This window comes from Xenopus laevis, chromosome 6S (assembly GCF_017654675.1).
Source record: "Xenopus laevis strain J_2021 chromosome 6S, Xenopus_laevis_v10.1, whole genome shotgun sequence".
Lineage (NCBI taxonomy): Eukaryota > Metazoa > Chordata > Amphibia > Anura > Pipidae > Xenopus > Xenopus laevis.
This window is the reverse complement of record NC_054382.1, coordinates 55,542,938-55,565,570: the sequence shown is the minus strand read 5'-3', so window position 1 is coordinate 55,565,570 and position 22,633 is coordinate 55,542,938. Positions and strand designations below refer to the sequence as shown.

Below are 22,633 nucleotides of genomic sequence, written 5' to 3'. Positions count from 1 at the left end.
CTGTTTTATTGTAAGATGACTTTTGCACAGTGAATTGGGCCTTGAGAGGGTTAAAAGAACTTAAGAACTCAAGAATATTTTTGGACAAGTTTAGTTATTTTATTCTCCATAAATTGTGAAAAATCTGGCCCTTCTTCACACAAAAAAAACCACACTGGCTCCCTCCAGCACCACTGTGAACAAAATAACCTAAAACTAAAGATTACTGTTAGTATATTTCACCTATTATATTCTCCAAAATTATCCCATATTTTTTAATTTGGAAAAATATTGCCCTAGTCTTCACTTAAAAACACTTAACCAAACCTCAAAATAACTGAACGTCTGTTCATGGGTAAGAGGTGGTGTAGTCAAACTCCCTCCATGAAACATGGAAAATCTCTGCCAGCGCTTTTGGGGCCCAACAAGAACTTTCTGCTGCACAACCAATAGACCAACTAAACAAAGAATCAATTTCACCCATTATATTCTCCAAAAGTAGCCCTTGCTCTGTACCCAAATGTTAAAAAATACAAAAGAAGGCCTGTGCAAAAAAAAATATTGAGACTCTCAGCTTGCCACACTGAAAAAAGCCTGATAAACCATGACTACCTATCGTGAATGTCACCCATTCATCTTCTAAATTAACTATTGTTTAAAAATTTGGCTACACAAACATACCAGGAGTCTAGGACCCTTCACTGGTTCACATTTATGTTAACTTTCAGTACGTTATAATACTACACGTTTTAGGTCAAATCAGAAGTCTGAAGTCCGAGCTCACAGCAGAAAATATAGATGATGTTTAACTAAATAAATAGCCAAGGCTAGTTTACCAACACTATAAATCAAAGGTTTATTTATATATGTTGTTTTGCCAATAAAAGGAGAAAAAAAAACGACTGCAAGTGAAAAACATCAGCTTGTCATGCCGCCCTGCACAGAACACCATGCCAAGGTACCCTGCAACTTCCCAGTAGTAGCTCAACGTCGCGTCACTGCTTTTACATGGGCGTAGTCATGACGCAACAGTCTCGCGAGATGAGATTTGTGACGTTGGGATTAGCTGTTCCGCTGAAGTCAATGAGCTGGGTATTCACGGTATTGCAGAACGTTTAAAGCTTTCCGGGAGTGCGGGCTGTGTTAAGACAAGCGGAACTGCAGGCTGTCAAAATCGAGACTGCTGGGCGGTATGAAGCGTTTGCCATATTTTTATTGTCTGACATACCTTTCTGACAATTTATTTTGTACAGAATAGAAAGTCTATAGTAGGTGGCATTGTTATGCCTTTGTAACACTTTTGTAAATCGTTATTAAGCTGTGAAATATAACTGGTGAACTGTACATAGGAGCTGAAGAATATTAGTTTTACACTCGGCAGTAATTTGCGCACTTTGCGTATCTTTCTCCGCAAACTTTTATTACGGCCGAAGATTTACTGCTACTAGTTTTTGAAATTAAAGGGCAGAAACAATCTTCACCCTCTCTCATATTGTGAGTTTTCAGTACATGTACATTGATTTTAGATATAAAAGAGTAACATCAAAAAATGAAAGTGTTTTAAAGTAATACAAATTGTTTTCTTCAGAAACACTATGTAAGCTGCTGTGTAGCCATTGGGGCAGCCATTCAAAGGAGCAAAGACTCCTGTTGCACAGCAGATAGCAGATAAGCGCTGTAGAATTATGTTCTATGTTATCCACTATTTAACCTATGCCATATAGCCTTTTTTTAATTTCCACCGTTGCTACAGAGCAGCTTGTTTATATGAACTATAGTAGTGTTTCTGAAGCAAACCGTTCAAGATTACCAGTGCAGGGCAACAGTACATGATATTTTCATTACTTAAAAACACTTTCATTTTTTGGTGTTATTGTTCCTTTAAATGAGTGAGCCCTTATTTAGAGGAGATGGCATTGCTCATTCACTTGTCTGCTTCATCTTTTAACGTTTATTATACTAGATAATATCTTATTACTTTTCAATCAGTCTTCATTATTTATGTTTTACTGTTCTTAAATTCATATTCATCATCTTCCAGTATGTCATTCAAACGACTACAGGCTCGTTTGCTTGGGTAGCAATCAGATAGCTGCTGAAATTCAAAGTTGGGAAACTCCTGAGTAAACAATGACTAATTAATGAAAACCAACTGCAAATTGTTTTTCTGACTACATCATGTTAAAAGATAGTACACCCCATTTTTTTAAAAAGACTGAACGGTATGGGGTGTACTATCTTTTGCCTATTGTTTTAATTGGGAAATATAATAATAATATATTATGTAAAAATATATTTTGCACTGAACCGGGCAAAATCAGAAACTTAAAATAACATTCTACCTTCTTTCTTTCTTCCTGAGAAACCTCTTTATAATGAGGTGCTCCTTATCTAAAAGCCTAACACACTTAGGTGAGGGAAGGGAGGAATTTGTTTTTGCAGAGGTATTATAGACTTCTGATTTGTTTTCATTGTACCTGTATGAACTTAAAAGTAGAGTGATACTTTAAGAACTGCTAAGAGGTCCCTTGGTTTCAAAACAAGGATTGGTATTTGAGACTTAAATTCCCGCTGCTAGTGTTTGAGGTGGTGATTTTACCTTATTTGACTTCCTACATGTTGAGCTAAATAAGGCCTGTGAAAGCCCATTGGGAGGGAGCTTCATCAACATGCAAATACAACCCTCACTAGTGATGGGTGAATCTTTTCTGTTTAAACCTTCATAATCGATATTTGTCCGATATCTGTCCAGCTATATATCGTTGAGGCAGCGGAGGCCCCATACATGGGCAGATAAGCCACCAACTTGATGCCAAATCTGCATCTTAAATCTGCCTGTATACTGCCAGCTTTATAGAACTCTGACACAATATTGTAATTTCGTTATGACATTTTCCCTTTCTTAACCTTGTTTTTATGGGGGTACCAAATTAAGCCTTGATGTTGGTTTGATGAAAGATTTGTTCTATTATCATTATTTATTATTATTAACAATTATTAACATGTTAGAGTGTCAACATATTGTGCAGTGCTGTAAAATGAATGTTTAGACAAAGAACCAGTAACCAATACAAAAAGCAATTAGAGAGCTTATAATCCAAAAGGTTTTCTGGTTATAAAGCTGATCTTAATTATTATATATTGTTGGCAGACATTTCACTTGTCCAAATGAATTATATGGACACACCCTAACCAGCATGGGTAACCAATGTACGAGTCCTGACAGATTATGAACTGCTGGTTTAGACCATGAATGTAAGCAACCATAGAGTTTTTGCTCCTGCAAGCTGAAACGTCTTGTTCTTTTGACAACCTGCCACAGTGTTTGATAAGAATTGCTTAATGTGGCAGTAAGATTTTGCACTTTCATGAGAAAGATTGCATGCCTCAACTTTTTGCGATTTTTGCACTCTATTTGTGCCGTACAATATGGTGGATGAAACTGTCATTTATGGTTAGTAACAGTTGTAAAATCACACAGTTAAGGTAGAAAATACTGCCTAACTTCCTTTAATTACTTCACAGTTGTCAGAGTGAATGCTTATAATAAATGGAAATAGACCAGAAAATACACCGCTGTGAAATATGTTGGCTCTTTATAAATACATAATAATAATAATAATAAGACAAGTTTGTATTAAGTTTATTTTGTTTTATTGTATATATTCCTGTAACCTATTCCTGAGTATTCATACATTTTTTTTCCTCTCCGTTCTTTCTTGCAGGCTTTAAGGGACCTTAGAAAAGGGTTTATATCATTATTTACTTTTTTGTGGCTTCAGATTTATTTTCTACCTTTTTTTGGCACTTTTTCTTGCAATGAAAAAATTTGCATATTGTAAGGTGGTTTTGGCCACCTCCTTGGTTTGGGTTTTCCTGGATATGTTTCTGCTGCTTTACTTCAGTGAATGCAACAAATGTGATGACAAGAAGGAACGGGGCCTACCTGGAGGGGATGGTGAGTTATTTATTTATGATTCCATGAAATAAAAAAAATAAAAAGTGTGGGCTCTATTAGCATGCACCTTTGGTTGGGGATAGCATTTTAGCCCAACAGTGGCCATTTAAGAATGAAGACTTCCCTAACAGATGAACCTGAAATATAAAACTTTAAACTTCAAACTTTAAAAACAATAACAAATTCTCATCTGAACTGAAAAAAATGTTGCAAGGTGAACAACCCCTTTAAGCAGAGTTTTACATATGGACTGAAATATATTGTTATAGAGACCTGCAATGGGTAGAGTTTCCCTTGAACTCTCTATTATTCCATAAATCCTTGCTTATAGAAACAAACATGCTCCTTTTCTAAATAAAAACTTCAGGAATCTAAATACAGATCTTGTTTATAGAAACAGTGATGCTGTTTTACACACAGGTGCAGTTGCCCATAGCAACCAATTCAATTCTATTAGACTTGCTGATTGGTTGCTAAAGACAACATTGCTTCAGAAATGTATCAACTATGTGAAATCTATGTATCACTGAGCCTCTCTGCAGGAATAACATCACATTTGTTGTGAGTGTGCAGTTCCAGTTCTCTCACATAAAGGAAATTCTTTTCAGTGGAAATAAAATGCACTTGGAAAAGCAAATTTATTTATTTTGTATTTTGAAAATAAAAATGAATTGGGTTTCCAAAAATTTTAGAGCCAGAAAAGTGTGCTAGTGTATACAAGCAACTTTCTGGTTGGTTGCTTGGACACTATCAAACTCAGGTGAACTTTACATCTGAAGGCTAGGTTGGGACCCTCGAGGATAGGTAGGAGAACAAACCATGAAGGATTTCATAATAGGAGATGGATTCAGTTAAGACAGGGGTCCCCAACCTTTTTAACCCGTGAGCCACATTCAAAAATAAAAAGAGTTGAGGAGCAACACAGGCATGCAAAAACTTCCTGGGTGCCAAATAAGGACTGTAATTGGCTATTTGGTGGCCCTGTGTGGACTGACAGCCTACAGGAGACTCTGTTTGGTAGTACTCCTGGTTTTTATGCAACCAAAACTTGCCGCCAGGCCTGGAATTCAGAAATAAGCCCCTGCTTTGAGGCCATTGGGAGCAACATCCAAGGGGTTGGTGAGCAACATGTTGCTCGCGAGCTACTGGTTGGGGATAATTGAGTTAAGACGTGCTATAGAGGGGTCTGGTCAATGTCATTCCACAAGCCCCCAATTTTATCAAATTTTGTTGGTATTCCCCTAACTTTGTAGGTGAGCTTATATAGGGGTACTGCTTTGTTAACCAGTTGTATCCAAGCATTGAGAGAGGGTGAGAGGTTACCCATCCAGTGTAGGGCTACAGTTTTTTTTGCATAAAAGAGTAGGATACGAAAAGAGATTCGAGTATATTTAGCTGGGATTATCTCTTCTAGGACCCCCAAAAGGCAAACTGTAGGTGAAATTATTCTCGGGAAGTCAAGATTATCTGATAGATAGTTTTCGACTTGTGTCCAAAAGCTCAATATGTAGTGGCATTCCCAGATTAGATGGAAGAAATCCGCAGCTTGTTGGTGACACCTGGGACAGGAGTCGCAGGGGATCTGGCCCATCAGTTTGAGTCGTGTGGGAGTTATGTAAATATGATGCATAATTTTATATTGTATTAGTTTGTCTTTCAACGATATCAGGCCAGTGTATATGTGTTCTGTTGCTTCATCTCACTTATCTGGCTCAAGGCCTACAATTTTGGAATTCCACCAGTCTTGTGCTGATCGAAAAGGTTTGGGGCCGGATAAAAGGAATTGCTGGTAGAGCCGGGACACCATCTTTGCTGGATTGGGATCATGAAGAATTTCTTCTATGGCTAGGCAGGATTGCTGGGGGGTAAGACTGTTAAATTGGGAGTAGAAGGTATGTCGTAATTGTAGGTATTTGAATAGTGGAATTTGCGTTGGCTGGCACTTTTGTTGTTGTGTGCAATGGGTGACAAAGGTATGATTCTCAAGGAGGTCCTTCAAGCATTTAATGCCTTGCCTTGGCCAGAAAACAGAGTTTTGCAAGGATCTAAAGTGATTTAAATAGGTATTTCCCCAGAGTGGGAGGTGAGGGGATAAGAGGGGTGGTGAATGGCCCAAGATTTTGAGGGCTATCAGCCAGGCTTTCTGTGGGGTAGTCAGTGTCGTCGGTAGCAGGCCAGAATCCCTGGGACTCCGATAGGGAAAGTTGCGGAGACTCTCCTACGAGGATAGTAAAAGAGCATGTAACTGCGAGTTAGGGTTATACGGGTCAGGGTTAAAGCACCAGTGTAGGTAATATATTTGTGAAGCTATGAAATACCAATGGAAATAGGGGAGGGCGAGTCCTCCTTCGTCGCATGGTGCACACAACTTTGACCAAGCGATTCTGGGTGTTTTATTGTTCCAGAGAAAGGGGATCGCTATTTGGTTTATACTTTTAAAGTATTTTTTGGGGATAAATATTGGCGCATTATGGAGTAGGTAGAGAATTTTGGGGAGGTAAATCCACAGTTATCATTTTTAGTACACTTTTGTGAGAGAAAATATGTCAAGGCACAGTAATTAAACACACCAGTCTTTAGTGAAAAATGGAAACCAAAAAAGCACATTTCGTCTTTGCTGCACTATAACACTCATGTTAGACTGTAACAATCAAATCTAGGTGTGTACTTACAGACCCCTTGTAAAATACAGGCATATCACACATCAGGGTTGCATCAAAGCACATATTGCACATATTGCATCAAAATGGTAAAGGCTCTCAAACGTTAAGCCCCAATGTCCTGGATCAGATAGGGAGGAATTTGTAGCCTTACTGAAGACCAATTGAGACGTTGCGATTTTGCTTTGAATTACCCATTCTATAACATACTAAAAGTTAACTTAAAGCTGAACCACCCCTTTAATTAGAATAAGAGGCTTTTTGGCAGAGAGCCTTGAACACTAAACACCTGCTTTTAAATGCATCTGTAACAATTTAATATAAGCAAAGATACAGTTGTTATTATTTAAGATAAGCAAGTCTCTTGGGAAGACTGAGACTCACAGCCTAAAGGGCAATTCACTTTCATTAGTTGAAACATTACACTAAAATTCCCAGAAATTTGGACAAACTTTCATAACCTATTTTGTAGAATGTGGACATGGTAATTGGAGTGTGACCATAAAGTGGGCACGGTGCGGCACAACTTTTTCTCCCTCTTCCTGTTTTTCAAATGTTGGGAGGTATGCAATGTTGTATGGTCTCCCAGTGTTTCTGTCTTTAACATTTTCTGCTTCTTTCTCACATATGCATACATGGCAACTTAACACCAAAAAATTAATAAAGGAATGACTATAATGTACTGTTGTCCTGCACTATCTTAAAACTGGTGTGTTTGCTTCAGAAACACAACTATAATTTATGTTAACAAGCTGCTGTGTAGCCATGGGGGGCAGCCATTGAAGCACTGATGTCAGTGATGAACAACTTTCTCTAGACCGGCCCTTCCTGTCAGTGCAGACGCTATGGGGTTAAGTATCCACCTCCGGAGGCAGGACAGAAGAAGAAACTTCAGGCTCCACCCTCCTTATATATGCTGATGCTCCTCCTGTTCCCTTCAGTTCTTTCTTCTGTCCTGCTGGAGGTTAGGACAGCTACATTTTTTTTTTTTTTTTATGATTATTATCTTATTTGCTGGAGGCTTGTTACAATCCTCATTCACTTATCCTACATAGGATTACTTTTCTGGATTGAACCTGCAACACAGTAAAGTCTCTCAGAGACAACTACTGTGAACAGTGCCCAAACCAAGGCTTATTACAAGCCTCATTCACCTGCCCTATACTACTCCACAGGACTGGTTGGGAGAGGAAAACTTGGGAATGGAACCTACACAGTAAAGTCTCTCAGAGACGACTACTGTAAACAGCTACCAAACCGCATTATTCAAGAACAGCAGGTGCATCGGTAGCGCAAAGGAAGTTCAGAGCTGACACAGCTACAGTACTTCCGCTTTGCCGAACACACTAATTGGGCGCCAAAGCTTAGCCGCATTTCCAGATGGTCACTTTGCCTTCGCACACACACGCTGTGCGTGCGTTACGCAGCCGCCATTTTGTTTTCACTGTTAGGCGCGCAAGCCACAACAACAGCAGTGGCGCCACTGTCAGAGACCAAAGCACGCTTATTAAAGCCTGCGCAACGTTTTAAGGTAAAGAGGGATCATAAAAGTTTGTTTTCAGGCGATCCAACAATGTATAAAAGCCTGTAGGCTAAATACATATACATTATAGCACGCCACTAAATTGTGCCAGTCAGAGACAGGATTACAGTCACTATATACTCTTGTTTTTCTCTCTGTCACACAGATCTATTCCAAAGTTAAATCATGGATACAGACAGTGTGTTAGAAGACCTCCGAAAGGATATGTCTCCTACCATACCTACACCAAAAGCCAAAAAGGCCACAGCCAAGAGGGCAAACACCCAAACTAGAAAATGCAAAAAATATAAACATACATTACGTAGAGGGGAGCAACAAATCTGTCAGGACTGTGCAGAACCACCAGCATCCCCACCGGTCTTATCACCTCATCCAATCCTATCTCAGGATATACAGGAACCCCCTCAAATTAGTGACACACAGGAGCAAAACCCTTCCACTTCAGCAAAAACACCTCAACTTGAGGAGTTATTTGAATGGATTAAGTCCACAATCCAATCATCAGTGGCAAAAACACCAAGTCATGGGAGAAAGAGAAAAACACAACTCCTTTTAGATACAAATTCCTCTGACTCAAGTGAGATTAGTGATCAAGATAGTGACCCAGAACCGGGTGAACTTTCAGGTAGTGATTATTCCTCAAACGACTCAGAACTTTTCCAGTTTTTAAATCTGTATCACAAATTATAGAGAACGAGTGGTCAAAGCCGGATCACAGGCTTACACTAACACAACGGTTTCTTAGCACCCACCCTATACCTGAGGAACAACACAAAGTGTGGGATAAGGCACCTAGAGTTGATTCGGCAATTGCCAGACTATCAAAAAATACCACATTGCCCACGGAAGAGGCGGCAATGGACATAAAGATGGAGGTATGCTTACGAAGGGGATACACGCATGCCACAGCAATCCTCAGACCAGCTGTAGCATCAGCGGGACTAGCACATACGGCTCATTTTTGGTGTCAAGAACTGCTCTCAAACATCCCTTATCACAAGAGGCGCTACAAGAAGAACTACATCGCATTAGCTCAGCCTTAGCGTTCTTGTCTGACGCAGCTATGGACACAATAAAGCTAGCAGCAAAGAGCAGCATTGATGCAACAGTAGCCAGACGAGCACTTTGGCTACGACAGTGGATAGGAGACGCAGCATCAAAAACCAGATTGCTTAATCTCAAATACACTGGTGACACTTTTCGGACCCGATTTAAAGCAAATTATAAATTAAGTGACTGGAGGCAAAAGCAATTTCTTGCCATTAGGGAAAAGAACCAGACAGGAATCCACTACTAGGCCTCTCAATAGGCACTGGAATTCCCAGAATCGCTCTTTTCGCCCCTTTCGAAACTCCACTTTTCGACCTTCACAGACAAACACTGACTCCAGGAAGGTCAGACCATCCTGGTCCAACCAGACAAGACAAAATACAAAACCAGGTCCCCCCAAGTCCACTTTCACATGACTCTCACAGTCCAAGACAAGGAAGGATAGGTGGTCGTCTTCACGAGATTTTTCCAATCTGGCAAACTCACATCCAAGACAACTGGGTTCTCTCAATCATCAACAAAGGTTACAGAATCCCTTTCCACACACTTCCCCCTCGCACATTCAAACGCTCGTCCTTACCAAAGAACCCTATCAAGTTACTACTGTAACTTGCAATAATCAATAACCTACAAACCAACAATGTTATTGCACCAGTGCCATTGCAAGAGCGTTACAAAGGTTTCTACTCAAATTTGTTTCTAATTACAAAGAAGGAGGGCACTTTCAGACCAGTGCTCAACTTGAAACCTCTAAACCAGTTTGTTGTAAAACAAAAATTCCGCATGGAATCAATTCGTCAGTCCTCATGTCAATGCCAGAACAATGTTACATGACGAAAGTGGATCTGCAGGATGCCTACTTACATGTTACCATCAGGGTAATATCCCAACAGTACCTAAGATTTACGATTCTAGACAGACACTACCAATTCAAAGCCCTTCCTTTCGGCCTATGCTCTGCACCCAGAGTTTTCACAAAAATACTCAGCCCTCTCATGGCACACCTCAGACGCAAGGGGATTATAGTCTCCCCATATTTGGACAATCTCTTGATAAGAGGAAAAACGTATGACCAATGTCTCAGGGAAACCCAAATTTGTGTCAACACACTACAACAACACGGCTGGCTAATAAACTACAAAAAGAGCCAACTAACACCATCGCAACGGATACAATTCCTGGGGATGTGGTTCGACTCATCGTTACTGACAATCTCCCTGAATGTGGAGAAAATCCAAAAGATTACACACACAGCTCAGCATGTCCGCATCCAAACCACAGTATCGGCAGAAGTCTGCCTCCGACTCTTGGGTTACATGGTGGCGGCATTGGAAGCGCTACCCTTCGGCAGGTTTCATATGAGAACCTTCCAGAATCACTTCTTACGCCACTGGAACAAGGATCATTTCAACCTGTCACAACGCATTCCAGTAACCAAATCGGTCAGGCGTTCACTACAATGGTGGACACTCGAAGCCAACTTGATCAAAGGAAAAACATGGATCTCCCACCAATGGACAATCATCACCACAGATGTAAATCTCAAAGGCTGGGGCGCAACGTTTCCACCCCGCAATTGCCAAGGGATCTGGTCACCACAGAAGTCAAAATTACCAATCAATGTCCTGGAAATCAGGGCGATAAGGAATGCCATTTATCATTGGTCACAAGACCTCACAGGTCATCCTGAGGATTCAATCAGACAACGCCACAGCAGTGGCCTACATAAACAAACAAGGAGGTACCCGCAGCACCAGGGCAATGACGGAGGTGTCTCTGATTCTAACTTGGGCAGAATCCCACGTTCCAGCCATATCAGCTGTGTTCATACCAGGGATATTAAACTGGGAAGCGGATTACCTCAGCCGCCAACAAATAGACCAAGGGGAGTGGGAACTCCATTCCAAAGTTTTCCAGCAAATGGGGGGCACCCGACATAGACATGTTGGCGTCAAGACACAACTACAAAGTACCTGTGTACTGGGCCAGGTCTCAGGACCCGGGGGCAGCGTTTGTAGACGCTTTAGTCACACCATGGGCCTTCAACAGCGTTTAAGCATTTCCACCACTTGCCCTGTTACCAAGGATCATCCGCAAGATCAGTCAAGAACGGACACAAACCATTCTCATAGCCCCAGATTGGCCGAGAAGACCATGGTACTCAGAAATTGTGAATATGTTAGCAGCTCCTCCGTGGAGACTACCGCTCAGACACGACTTACTGACCCAAGGACCAGTAAAACACGACAATTTACAATGTCTACATTTGACGGCATGGCTATTGAATCCAAAATCTGGCTCTCAAAAGGTTTCTCAAAAGAAGCCACGGACATTCTACTAAGAACCAGAAAACACACTACTACTAAAGTTTATTATAGGTCATGGAAGACGTTTATAGAGTGGTGCGATGCCAGGGACTTCACTTGGCGCCAAGCTTCCATACAGACCGTTGTTGAATTTCTCACCCAAGGGTTCCAGTTAGGTCTCTCATTAGCCACCCTCAAAGGTCAAGTTTCAGCCCTCTCTCTCCTGCTTCAACACCAGTGGGCTAGAGAGATGTACATTGTCCAGTTCCTCCAAGGGGTTGGCAAGGTTAGACCTCCCTTAAGGGACCCCACACCTCCTTGGGACCTTACTACAGTGCTAACAGTTTTACAAGGCCCTCCTTTTGAAACTTAGCATCATGTCCCATAAAATTTCTTACTTGGAAGATGGCTTTCCTTTTAGCGATTACTTCAGCAAAAAGGGTGTCGGATATGGCAGCCCTGTCCCAAAAGGAGCCTTGGCTCATACTACACCAAGACAGGGCGTTTTTTCAAACTATTCCATCTTTCTCTCCCAAAGTGGTCTCCTCTTTTCACATCAACGAAGAGATCAATTTGCCTTCTCTATGCCCAAAGCCCTCAAATGTGAAAGAAAAATCATTACACAAGCTGGATGTGGTCAGGGTGATAAGATACTATCTAGATAGATCTAAAGCCTACAGAAAAACTGATACTTTCCTGGTCACTTACGGTAGAAACCAGGGTTCACCTGCTTCTAAGAGATCGATCGCTAGGTGGTTGGTGGACACAATAAATTGTGCTTATGATCTCAGTAAAAAACCCAGAGCATTCAAAGTACTTCTTGGGCTCTCTATAATTCGGCTACGCCTGAACAAATTTGTAAAGCGGCCACTTGGGCCTCACTTTCCACATTTGCTAAATTTTACAGACTACATGTCTTTCATTCAGCCCCTGAGCAGTCAAGCTGTCCTACAAGCTGCAGTAAGGCACTAGTGATAATCAGCACCCACGCATATTGGGGACCAGCTTTTGGACGTCCCCATAGCGTCTGCACTGACAGGAAGGGCCGGTCTAGAGAGAGAAGGATTTTTAACTTTCCGAAAAATCTTTTTCTAGACGGCCCGGACTGTCAGTGCAGTAAGCCCCACCCTGTAGTTAAATTCAGTTATATTGTTTACATGTTATGATACTGTTATTGTTGCTTGCATGTCTCTGCTAATTCTCCTCCACATAAGACTAAGCTGACTAACAGAACTGAAGGGAACAGGAGGAGTATCAGCATATATAAGGAGGGTGGAGCCTGAAGTTTCTTCTTCTGTCCTGCCTCCGGAGGTGGATACTTAACCCCATAGGGTCTGCACTGACCGTCCGGGTCGTCTAGAAAAAGATTTTTCGGGAAGTTAAAAATCCTTCTTCTGTAAGCGTGTTGATGCTATATAAATGAATAATCAATTAATAAAGATTATAAATGAGTGCAGTACATTGTACTAGTTTTAGTGCTTATCTGTAGTATGTATTTTGTTTTGGTGTCTTGTATTTAAAGGGGCTATTCATACTTCTGATGTAAAGAGTGGTTTTCTGAGGGTCAGGATATCGGGTAAGTGAATACAATCAATGGGGTGGGATAACTTTTGGCACCCACTTATTGCTATTTTTCGGAAGTGGGACAGTTTTTGTGTGTCAGGCAGATGTCATGTTTACGTTTGTGAATTAATCTAAAACCTGTAAATTTTATATTGCGTGTAGTAAACTTAGCAACTACTATCTTCATGACCAGGAGCTTTTTGAATATTGGTTTCTTATTCTATTTTCCACCTTTTTGATTTAGAACTTGTAATTTATTTTCTTAAAAGGCTTTTTTTCACTAGCTTAAGTGGTTTCCATGGCATATTCCCATGGAATCATGTTTTTTAATGCTGCCATTAAAATATTAAACCGCCCTGGGGTTAGGTTTCAGCTACTGATTCAACTACTATCTCCAGAGCTCATAGGCAGCAGAAGATGGTTTTTGCAGGGGGGGGGCCAGGGAAAGACCATGGGTTGTTTGCGTAGCGCGCCGTTGCAAAAATGCGACCACACCCCTTTTGGGCACTCCCTTCAGACTCCACCCACTTCCTTTGGACTCCACCCACTTTCCCGTGTACTTTCACTGAATTTTCAGGAAAATCAAACCATATCAGTGGGGGCAAAATTTGCTTAAAGTCAGGCACTGCAGGAATAGGGTATTACCACATTTTGCTAGCAGCTGTGAATGCTGGCACTACAAGCACATAATGGGAAAAAGCACCTTAAGTACATTACATGAAGTGACTGTGAGGTACTAGAAAGACATACAAAGGAGTAGTAGGTACTAATCTCCCAAGAACATATCAGGCACCACAAGCACTATAAAGAACATTATATGGTAAGAAGCAGGGGGCACTGGCACACCAAATGCATACATAGACAGCAATGGACAATGGCACCACGAGCAGTAAGATATAGAGAATATTGGCAGGCCAAGCACAATATACAATAAAACAAAGTGGGTATATATAGTAAGAAACAGTGAGCACAGGCTCTCCAAGCCAATTATAAGTTCTAGCACCTCTCCATGCACTACCTCACTCTATTGCTCTGCCAAAATGCAAGGTACGAGGAGCTGTAGGCCTGGAGCACTGTGTAACCTGTAGTAGGAAACGTCATGCAGTGACTGCAGTAGTAATGTGAAAAAGTCAAATATTTCTGACTACAAGGATCCCTTTTCTGCTAGTTGGACAGCAATTTTATATTATTTTTCATTTCAATACAGTACATTAACATAGACGAAATACAAGTTTACACAATATATTTTTGTAACAGTCCGTATTTCAGTTTGTGATCAGTTTACATAAACCTATTACAGCTTTATATCATGCTTATACCTTTATTCCTTTTATGTACTACCTTAATTACTCTGCTAATAGATTTTCAATAAACCTAACTGAACTTAACTTTTTTGCACTGCTTCATTGTGTTTGTATTGCACTCTACCTACAGTGGGGAAAGGTTTGAGTGGGGCATGTTTACTCTCCCTCCTTGTTTAGCCTATCCTTGGAATCGTTAGGGTTGTTGCCTTGGTTTTAATTATGACCATTGTGTGTCTATCCATGGGGGCCATATTTTCTCAAACTTTGGCGGGCATCCCCTTCTTGTATAGAGAAGTTTGTACAGCGGTACTGCATGTATGATCTGAGTCTCCTAGAATTGTATAGTTGGGGCTGCCTGTGCCTTCCATTGCATGGTATTGGATTTACGGGCATAAGCAAACATTATGGAAATCAATGCTTTCTCTGCTACTGTCAGAGTTAGATCCGCTACTTGATTCAGAAGCATTCCCCGAGGTTCTACCATAATTGGTATATCCATCATGTCAGACATATACTGTGCTACTGCCCTCCAGAACCTTTGTATCTTAATAAACAACCAGACCATGTGCATGAAATTTGCTTGGGAGAGATGACACCTGGGGCATTCATCCACCTGGGTTGGGGAAATTTTGGCTAGCACACTAGGGGTAAGATAAGCTCTGTGCAAGAATTTATATTGTACCATTTTATATACTATATGGTCAAAAATTGAATCGAGGACCTCTTTCCAGGCCTCAATGATTAACTCAGGTATGTCATTATGCCATTTCTCAAGTAGCTGGAGATTTCCCCGCAGTTATCAGAATGGCATAGAAACTTGACAGGTTTTTGGTGTGTACGTTAGCTAGTGCCCTTTTTTCTATTTGAGTAGGCACGGTAGCCACTATCACCCCTTTAAACTGGGATTGTGTGGCATGCCTAAGCTGAATATACCTAAAAAACATTTTATTGGGTAGATCATATTTCTCTTTCAGGGTTTGAAATTCCATTAGTTTACCATTTGACATTATATCTTGAATATACTTTATTCTATAGTTTGCCCAGGCTTGAGGGTCCGGTATAGTTTGCATATGTGGTAGTTTGGGGTTACACCAGATAGGGGTGAGCCCTGAGCAGTGATCATCCAGATTGGGGAGAAGACCATGAGCTGTGTTCCATGCCCAAACTAACTCTCTCACAGGTGGCGTTGCATTTATTGCATATTTACAACCTCTGTAGAGGAGGTTTTTGAGTTCATCATATGACCCAATAGTTTATGCCTCTAAGCGTGTGGCGGGGTTGTCCAAGCAATGGGTCCACCCACCCTTTTGCTATAGCCAGCTACGCTGCTAGATAATACAAGAAAAGATTTGGAGCTGCCAACCCCCCTGCTTGGGTTGGGAGCTGTAATTCTGCCATGGCTATTTTTGGTGTAGAGGGGTGCCAATATAGCTGTGTAAGTAGACACCTGATTTTCTTAAAGAAAGTATTTGGTATCCTTACAGGGGATTGCCTAAATATATATGTAAACTTGGGTAGCATTACCATTTTAAATAAATTAATGGCGGGTTCATACTTTAATTTTCTGTTCCAAACCCTGCAACAAGGGCAATAAATTTAGCTCTACGAATTTACCTGGGTCCTTATGAATGCTAATATTCAAATATTTGAACCATCTGTTCAGTTTAAGCCTTCTGGTAGTATTGGTAAAGGGTCTGGCAAGGGGTCTATTGGGAAAAGAGCGGACTTACTCCAGTTAACCTTCAGGCCTGAGTAGGAAGTGTGGACATTTATAATATCCAGTGCTGCCTCCAGGTCATGGTCTGGATTAGCTCGGTATAGTAGAGTATCATCTGCAAACATGGATATTTTTTCTGTTATCCCCCCCCATCTTAAGCCCCTCTATCCTAGCTGATTGTCTTATCATGCAGGCCAGGGGTTCCATGGCCACTGCAAAGAGTAGGGGGAGAGAGAGGGCACCCCTGCCTAGTTCCCCTATAAAGTTTAAATGGCTGTGAAGAGTTGTAGTTTGTGCGAATAGAGGCTTCTACAAATATGGCCATTCAACTGAGTCAAACGCTTTTTCATTGTCTAGGGTAGCTATGACTCTAGCCTTGGAATTTTCATGAACTACCATGAGATTTGTGTAGAGTCTTCTGATGTTTGTCTGTGGTTCTCATGGGAATAAAGCCCGACTGATCTACGTCAATTATTTGCGTGATAACTGTGTTGAGACGCCTGGCTAGGACCTTCGCTAATATCTTGGCATCACGGTTCATTAGAGAAATCGGTCTATATGATGCACATTCCTTCAGGTCTTTGTTTGGTTTTGGAAGGACTATAATTAGGGCTTTATTCATGGATTCAGGCAGGGCTGTGCCCTCCCTGACATCATTAAATAGTTTAACCAAACTGGGGGTCAACTCCTTTTGATATGTTGGATACCATTCCATGGGGAGCCCATCTGCCCCTGCTGTTTTCCCCCTCGGGAAGGATGCTATGGCATCTGCAATTTCGTGGGCTGTTATAGGAGCGTCTAGCAATAGCCGTCCCTGCATAGCCAATGTTGACATGTCCACCTTACCTAAGTACCTCAGAATCTCATCGTAGTCAAACCCAAGTTTTGAGTCATATAAAGCTGAGTAGTATTCCCTAAATGTGTCATTTATTTCCCTGGGGACTGTTGTAAAATCCCCTGACCTCATTTTTATTACAGGTATTGTTGTCAATTGGTTGGGGTCTCTGCTTAGATAGGCTAATAGTTTACCACATTTGTCCCCTGATTCCAAGACATTTGTTTTGTGATATAGTATGCTTTTCTTAACTGCTTATGTTTGGGCTAGAAGGAGTGCTGCTTGTGCCTTTTTCCATGTTGTAATATTATCTGCGTTTGGATTGGCTATGTATTGGGCTTCAGTAGATTCTGATTCTTGCTTTCCCTCAATATGGGCCATGGCCTGATTCTTTACCTATTCTATTCAGCCCTAACATATGCCTTTAAGGCATCCCATACTAATGGGTCGCTTGAAGTTCCTACATTTAGGGATAAGAATTCAGTTATTGATCTGGTCAAATTGCTACAAATTGTCCTGGGGTTCAGAACTGACCTGTAGACTCAAACTAATGGGAGAATGGTCTGAGATTCCCCTGGTCAGTATTTGAATTCCCGTAGTTGCATGGGCTACCTCTGGGGAGCCCAAGGCTAAATCAATACGTGAGAGGGTGTTGTGGGCAGAATTAAACCCCTTCATTACGGGCTCTCCATAGATCTGTTAAATGAAATGTATCTATCCATTTCCTCATTGCCTGATCATTCCTGGTGGGTATTGGCAACCTGTCAGACTCTGTCAATTACATTATTAAAATCACCCATAATTATTATAGGGGCCATGGGCAGTGTGGCTATCTTGTTCATTACTGTATATAATATATTATCTACGAAGGGTGGTGGGATGTACATATTGACAATAGTCCATTGTTTACCCATAATAGAGAGATGTAATATTAAAAACCTTCCCCCAGGGTCTGATATGACATTGTGTAGGATATACATACAGGTTTTGGCTATGAGGATGGATACCCCTCTGGAATAGCTGGAATATGGTGCGTGATATGCTGCCGCCACCCACGGTTTTTTTAATGTCATTCGCTTGCTCCCATCTAAATGTGTCTCTTGAAGCATTATAATTTGCGGATTTGTTTCCGCAGGAATTTGTTAACCAGACCCCTTTTAATTGGGTCTCCCAGGCCCCTAAAATTCCAAGACATTATCTTAGTTATACATTTACAATCATACAAAATATAAGTTTACTTTTTCTTGCCCTGTCTGACCATCCAGACCTTATCATCTTTCTTTTTGTCCCAGTTATAAGTAACTGTGTTGTTTGTAGAGTCTTTTTTTGGTGTTTTGAAAACAAGTTCATCAAAGCAGTGCCTAACTCCCATTGTCCCCACCCTATCCACCACCCCCAACTTGTAGCGGATTTGAATCCCAGTAACCACATGAGTTAATAAAAGTGACAAAACCAGAGTCTCAATGGGTAAATACATGTTTCTTAGTGACGGACTTGGGTTTTGTCCCCTTGCCGGCACCCTCACAGGATAAATGTGTGTGCATCCTAAGAGAATATTTTACTGGTGTTGTAGGGCATAGTTAGCCTGCAGCGCGTATCTTTCATACTTATCTGCGAGGAGATCTCCTGGAATTATGCTCCAGCCAAGTGTCCACCTCCTGAGCTGTTGTGAAGAAGTGGGTTTGCCGTTGTCTACCACTCACAGTTTGGCTGGATACAACATTGCGTAGGGTAGTTGAAGTTGTCTTAAGCGCTTCTTTACATCTGTAAATTTCATCCGTTGTTTGCGGATTTCGATTGAATAGTCAGGATATATGGAGATCCTAGAGTTTTCAAACATGAGATCACCTTTAGTGCGGGCCTCTCGTAGTATTTTATCTCTAACTCTGTAGTTGAGTAGTCAAGCAATCATAGGTCTTGCTTGTGAGCCCGGTGGAGGTCGTCTGCCTGGCACCCTATGGGCGCGTTCAATTGTAAAGGTGGGTGAAGATAGCCATTTCTCTAGAAAAGCCTCTGGCTGTCCCCCTTCTACTCTTCAGTGCAGAATTCTGCTGGAGCAGCACTATTAACTGATTCATTTTGAAAAACATTTTTTTCCCATGACAGTATCCCTTTAAAATAAATAACTTTGAGAGCTTAAAAATCAGAATGGCTAATGACAGCAAGGAAAGAGTAAATAGAGTCACAGTGGAAGAAACAAGAACAAGCCACCACAGTAAAAAAGCTGAAGTTCTTACCACTACCACTACTTGCTGAACAAAAAGACAAGTAATTAAAACAATAAAAAATCCCAAAAGCCCAACTGCAGCATGTCTCAGAATAGCCCTGTCTTCATTATAATAAAAGTTAATTTAAAGGTTAAAACCTGTTTAACTTGCATGGCCCATGGGTTCTCCTTGATCTTGTTGATTAACAATTAGGTCAATGGCACTTGGGAGTGTTTCACTGCACTCAAGCTGGAAATCACAATGGCAGCAAACTGCTGGCATTGGTCTCATGTGCCATTGTCCTTAAACAGCTGTCCGGTATCTCTCCCTGCTTATCCAAGTGGAAGCACACATGTGCCACAGTTCCCCTTTTGGCAAAACAGGGTCTGAATCTGATGGAAAGGGCGAATGAAAGAAGAAAGTGGAGTTTACAAGAAAAATAAAAAAATCCCTGATGGGAAAGGTTAGAGGGGATATGTGAAGTGAAAGGGCAGAAGGGAGGGAGGTGAGGCACAAGGAAAAGAAGAGTGGAAATAGTGGTGGAAGAAAAGGATTAAAATTTGGGTGAGGAGAGAAATGGAAGTGGGTATTGAAAAAATATTGAAGAGACACAAAGAAAATGAAGTAAAAAAGTTAGCAAGATGTAAAAAGGGGGAAATAAAATCTAAAAGCAAATGGGTGAGAGCCGAAGCATGGCTATATGCAATAGGAGGCATAGGATACCAACTGTCCCATTATATCTGGTAGCAGTGATTTATTACATTTACAGTAGCTACAAAGAAAAATCTCATAAGTCGCATAGTATAGTCCTACCATGTATGGCTGTATCACTCTTTATACAAGCTGGAGAGTAGTAGTGACGAGATCCATGCCCCTGTTGCTGAACTACAACTACAACCCATGGACACATAGGATGTCCCTAACTCCCCCCTAAGAACCGTAGAGGCACAGGAGGAAGGTCCCTGCAGCAAGGAACCTGAAAGAATGAGAGGCGTTCTCAGTGGCGTAACTAGACTCCTAAGGACAGTTTGACCCCCATTAAAAAGCTGGAAAGATATAGAAGAGGAAAGAAAATAATTAAAAAACAATAACAAAAGAAATGAAAAACCAATTAAAAAGTTGCTTAGAATTGGCCATTATATAACATACTAAAAGTTAACTTAAAGGTTACATGTAAAAAGGACATGTAAAATTGAGGTTTCACTGTTATGATATATGGGCTAATGTACCCCTACTGTAAATTATAAGGACATTAGAAATCACAGAGAGGTTATATGACCATATAAAGGCACAAGACTGCAGGCTGAGTTTAACAGGGAAATTTGAGTATCACATGTATTATAAAGAATAATGTATCTAAATATGTATAATTGTAAATAGGGATATTAGAAGTCACTGAGGGTTCTGTGACCATATAAAGGCACAAGGCTGCAGGCAAGGAACTCTGAGTATGTAAGTATGTATATTATAATATAAACTAGAGAGGTACATTTCCTGAAGAAAATGTGAGTGGTGCTTGCCGTGGCAAAACTCAGGCCCAAATCTGATTGGCTGTTGTTGCCCCGCCCCTTTTTTTCCTAATTGTGAACCACAGTCACTCAGTGACTAACATACCAAAGTTTGGGAATGCTGTCATTTAATGTGTAAAAATGGCAGCATTTCTATTTTTTTCTATTGAAAATCAATGAATGAAATTTGATTGGTTGTTGGTGGCTCCGCCCACTTTTTCTAAACTTGAAGTGGAAACCCCCAGCGACCACATTTGTGATATTCAAGGTCCCTGACATCAATACTGAGAGAATGGCAGCCTTCTTAATTTTTCCCATTAAAACCAATCAAAGAAATCTGATTGGTTGGTTTTGGCTCCACCCACTTTTCTTAATTTTAATCCCAGTCCCCCAGTGACCAACTGTGCCAACTTTGAGGAGGCTGCCATTAACCGTCTAAGAGCGGCAGCAGTTTAAAATTTTCCTATTTAATTGAATGGCTGAAATTTGATTGGCTGTTATAGACTCCGCCCACTTTTTGTAAATTTTGGCTGCAGTCACCCAGTGACCCACGGTGCCAAGTTTGGGAGCTCTGGCTTTATTACTGTGAGAATTACAGCTGTTTACATTTTCTCATTGAAGTCAATAGGGAAAATCTGATTGGTTGTTTGCGGCTCCGCTCACTTTTTTGGGTCCCCAAAATAGGACAGAAAAGTCACAACACCCCATTCCCGAATAAGCTGAACTGTTTGACACCTCATTCATGGGTCTGCGACAAACTAATTATTCGATAAATTCCCCATTATAAGTCAATGGGGCAAATTTGGGGACCTCTCCTGCCCCGGGGGTAAAACTTATACCCTCGTGTGGGGTATCATCTGACACAGGTCGCAAACCTCTTCAAATGTGGTAAATTTAACGTTTCTACAAGATTCCCTCTCTGCGCTAGAATCCGTCAAAAGTTGGCCTCAATGTTAATCTATGGGACTTTTCGGGGTGGTTAATTGCCCCCGCAAGGGGCAATTAACCACCCACCCCTTAGAAAAGTCATACCACCCCATTCCCGATTAAGCCGCACGATTTGACACCTCATTCATGGGTCTAGGACAAACGGTGCGGGACTAGTTACGCGCCAAACTTTCATACGGAAGAAGAATAAAAATAAGTTTGCAAGATAACAGTAGTGATGCTTTGCTTCGCAAGCACCACTAATAAGTTTGCAAGATAACAGTAGTGATGCTTTGCTTCGCAAGCACCACTAATTATAAGGATATATATATATATATATATATATATATATATATATATATATATATATATATATATATATATATATATATATATATATATATATATATATATATATATATATATATATAGACGAATTTAAGATTCCTCTGCACTCAACCCATTATCAATATATTTAAGACAGAGACATTTTGTGCATACTGCTACTGAAAAATGCCTTACCCTTTAAACAAAACAGGGATTGTTTATCCATATATTGCAATATATTTAAGCTGGCCAACTACGTCAAAGTCATCCCATATCTGGCCAGTCCTATGCTCAATTTTCATTTGATTCATTAAGAATTCTATGGTTTCATTATACATTTTATAAAAGGGACGAATACGTTTTACCTGCAACTTACTAGCTGCTTTCAAAGTCAAGTCAGGTGATCCCACTGGTGTCTAATAAAAGGGCAGCCAAGTTTGGGAGTTTTACTTTGAAAGCAGCTAGTAAGTTGCAGGTAAAACGTATTCGTCCCTTTTATAAAATGTATAATGAAACCATAGAATTCTTAATGAATCAAATGAAAATTGAGCATAGGACTGGCCAGATATGGGATGACTTTGACGTAGTTGGCCAGCTTAAATATATTGCAATATATGGACAAACAATCCCTGTTTTGTTTAAAGGGTAAGGCATTTTTCAGTAGCAGTATGCACAAAATGTCTCTGTCTTAAATATATTGATAATGGGTTGAGTGCAGAGGAATCTTAAATTCGTCTATATGTATTTTG

At 40.7% G+C, this 22,633-nt stretch overlaps 1 protein-coding gene across 3 annotated transcripts in view; it reads left to right on the top strand.

The window, feature by feature from the left end:
- The first annotated feature begins 1,024 nt into the window (after nucleotides 1-1,024).
- galnt1.S (polypeptide N-acetylgalactosaminyltransferase 1 S homeolog) overlaps nucleotides 1,025-22,633 on the top strand; it is a 239,510-nt gene continuing 217,901 nt past the window's right edge. The window contains exons 1-2 of one of the 3 annotated variants that reach the window (NM_001089941.1): nucleotides 1,025-1,169; nucleotides 3,705-3,937. In NM_001089941.1, the coding sequence (NP_001083410.1) occupies nucleotides 3,799-3,937 (139 nt within the window). In that variant the 5' untranslated portion in view covers nucleotides 1,025-1,169; nucleotides 3,705-3,798. Of the gene's footprint in view, nucleotides 1,170-3,704; nucleotides 3,938-22,633 lie in introns of those variants that run through there. The other 2 variants (XM_041567102.1, XM_041567103.1) reach the window with 2 other exon arrangements.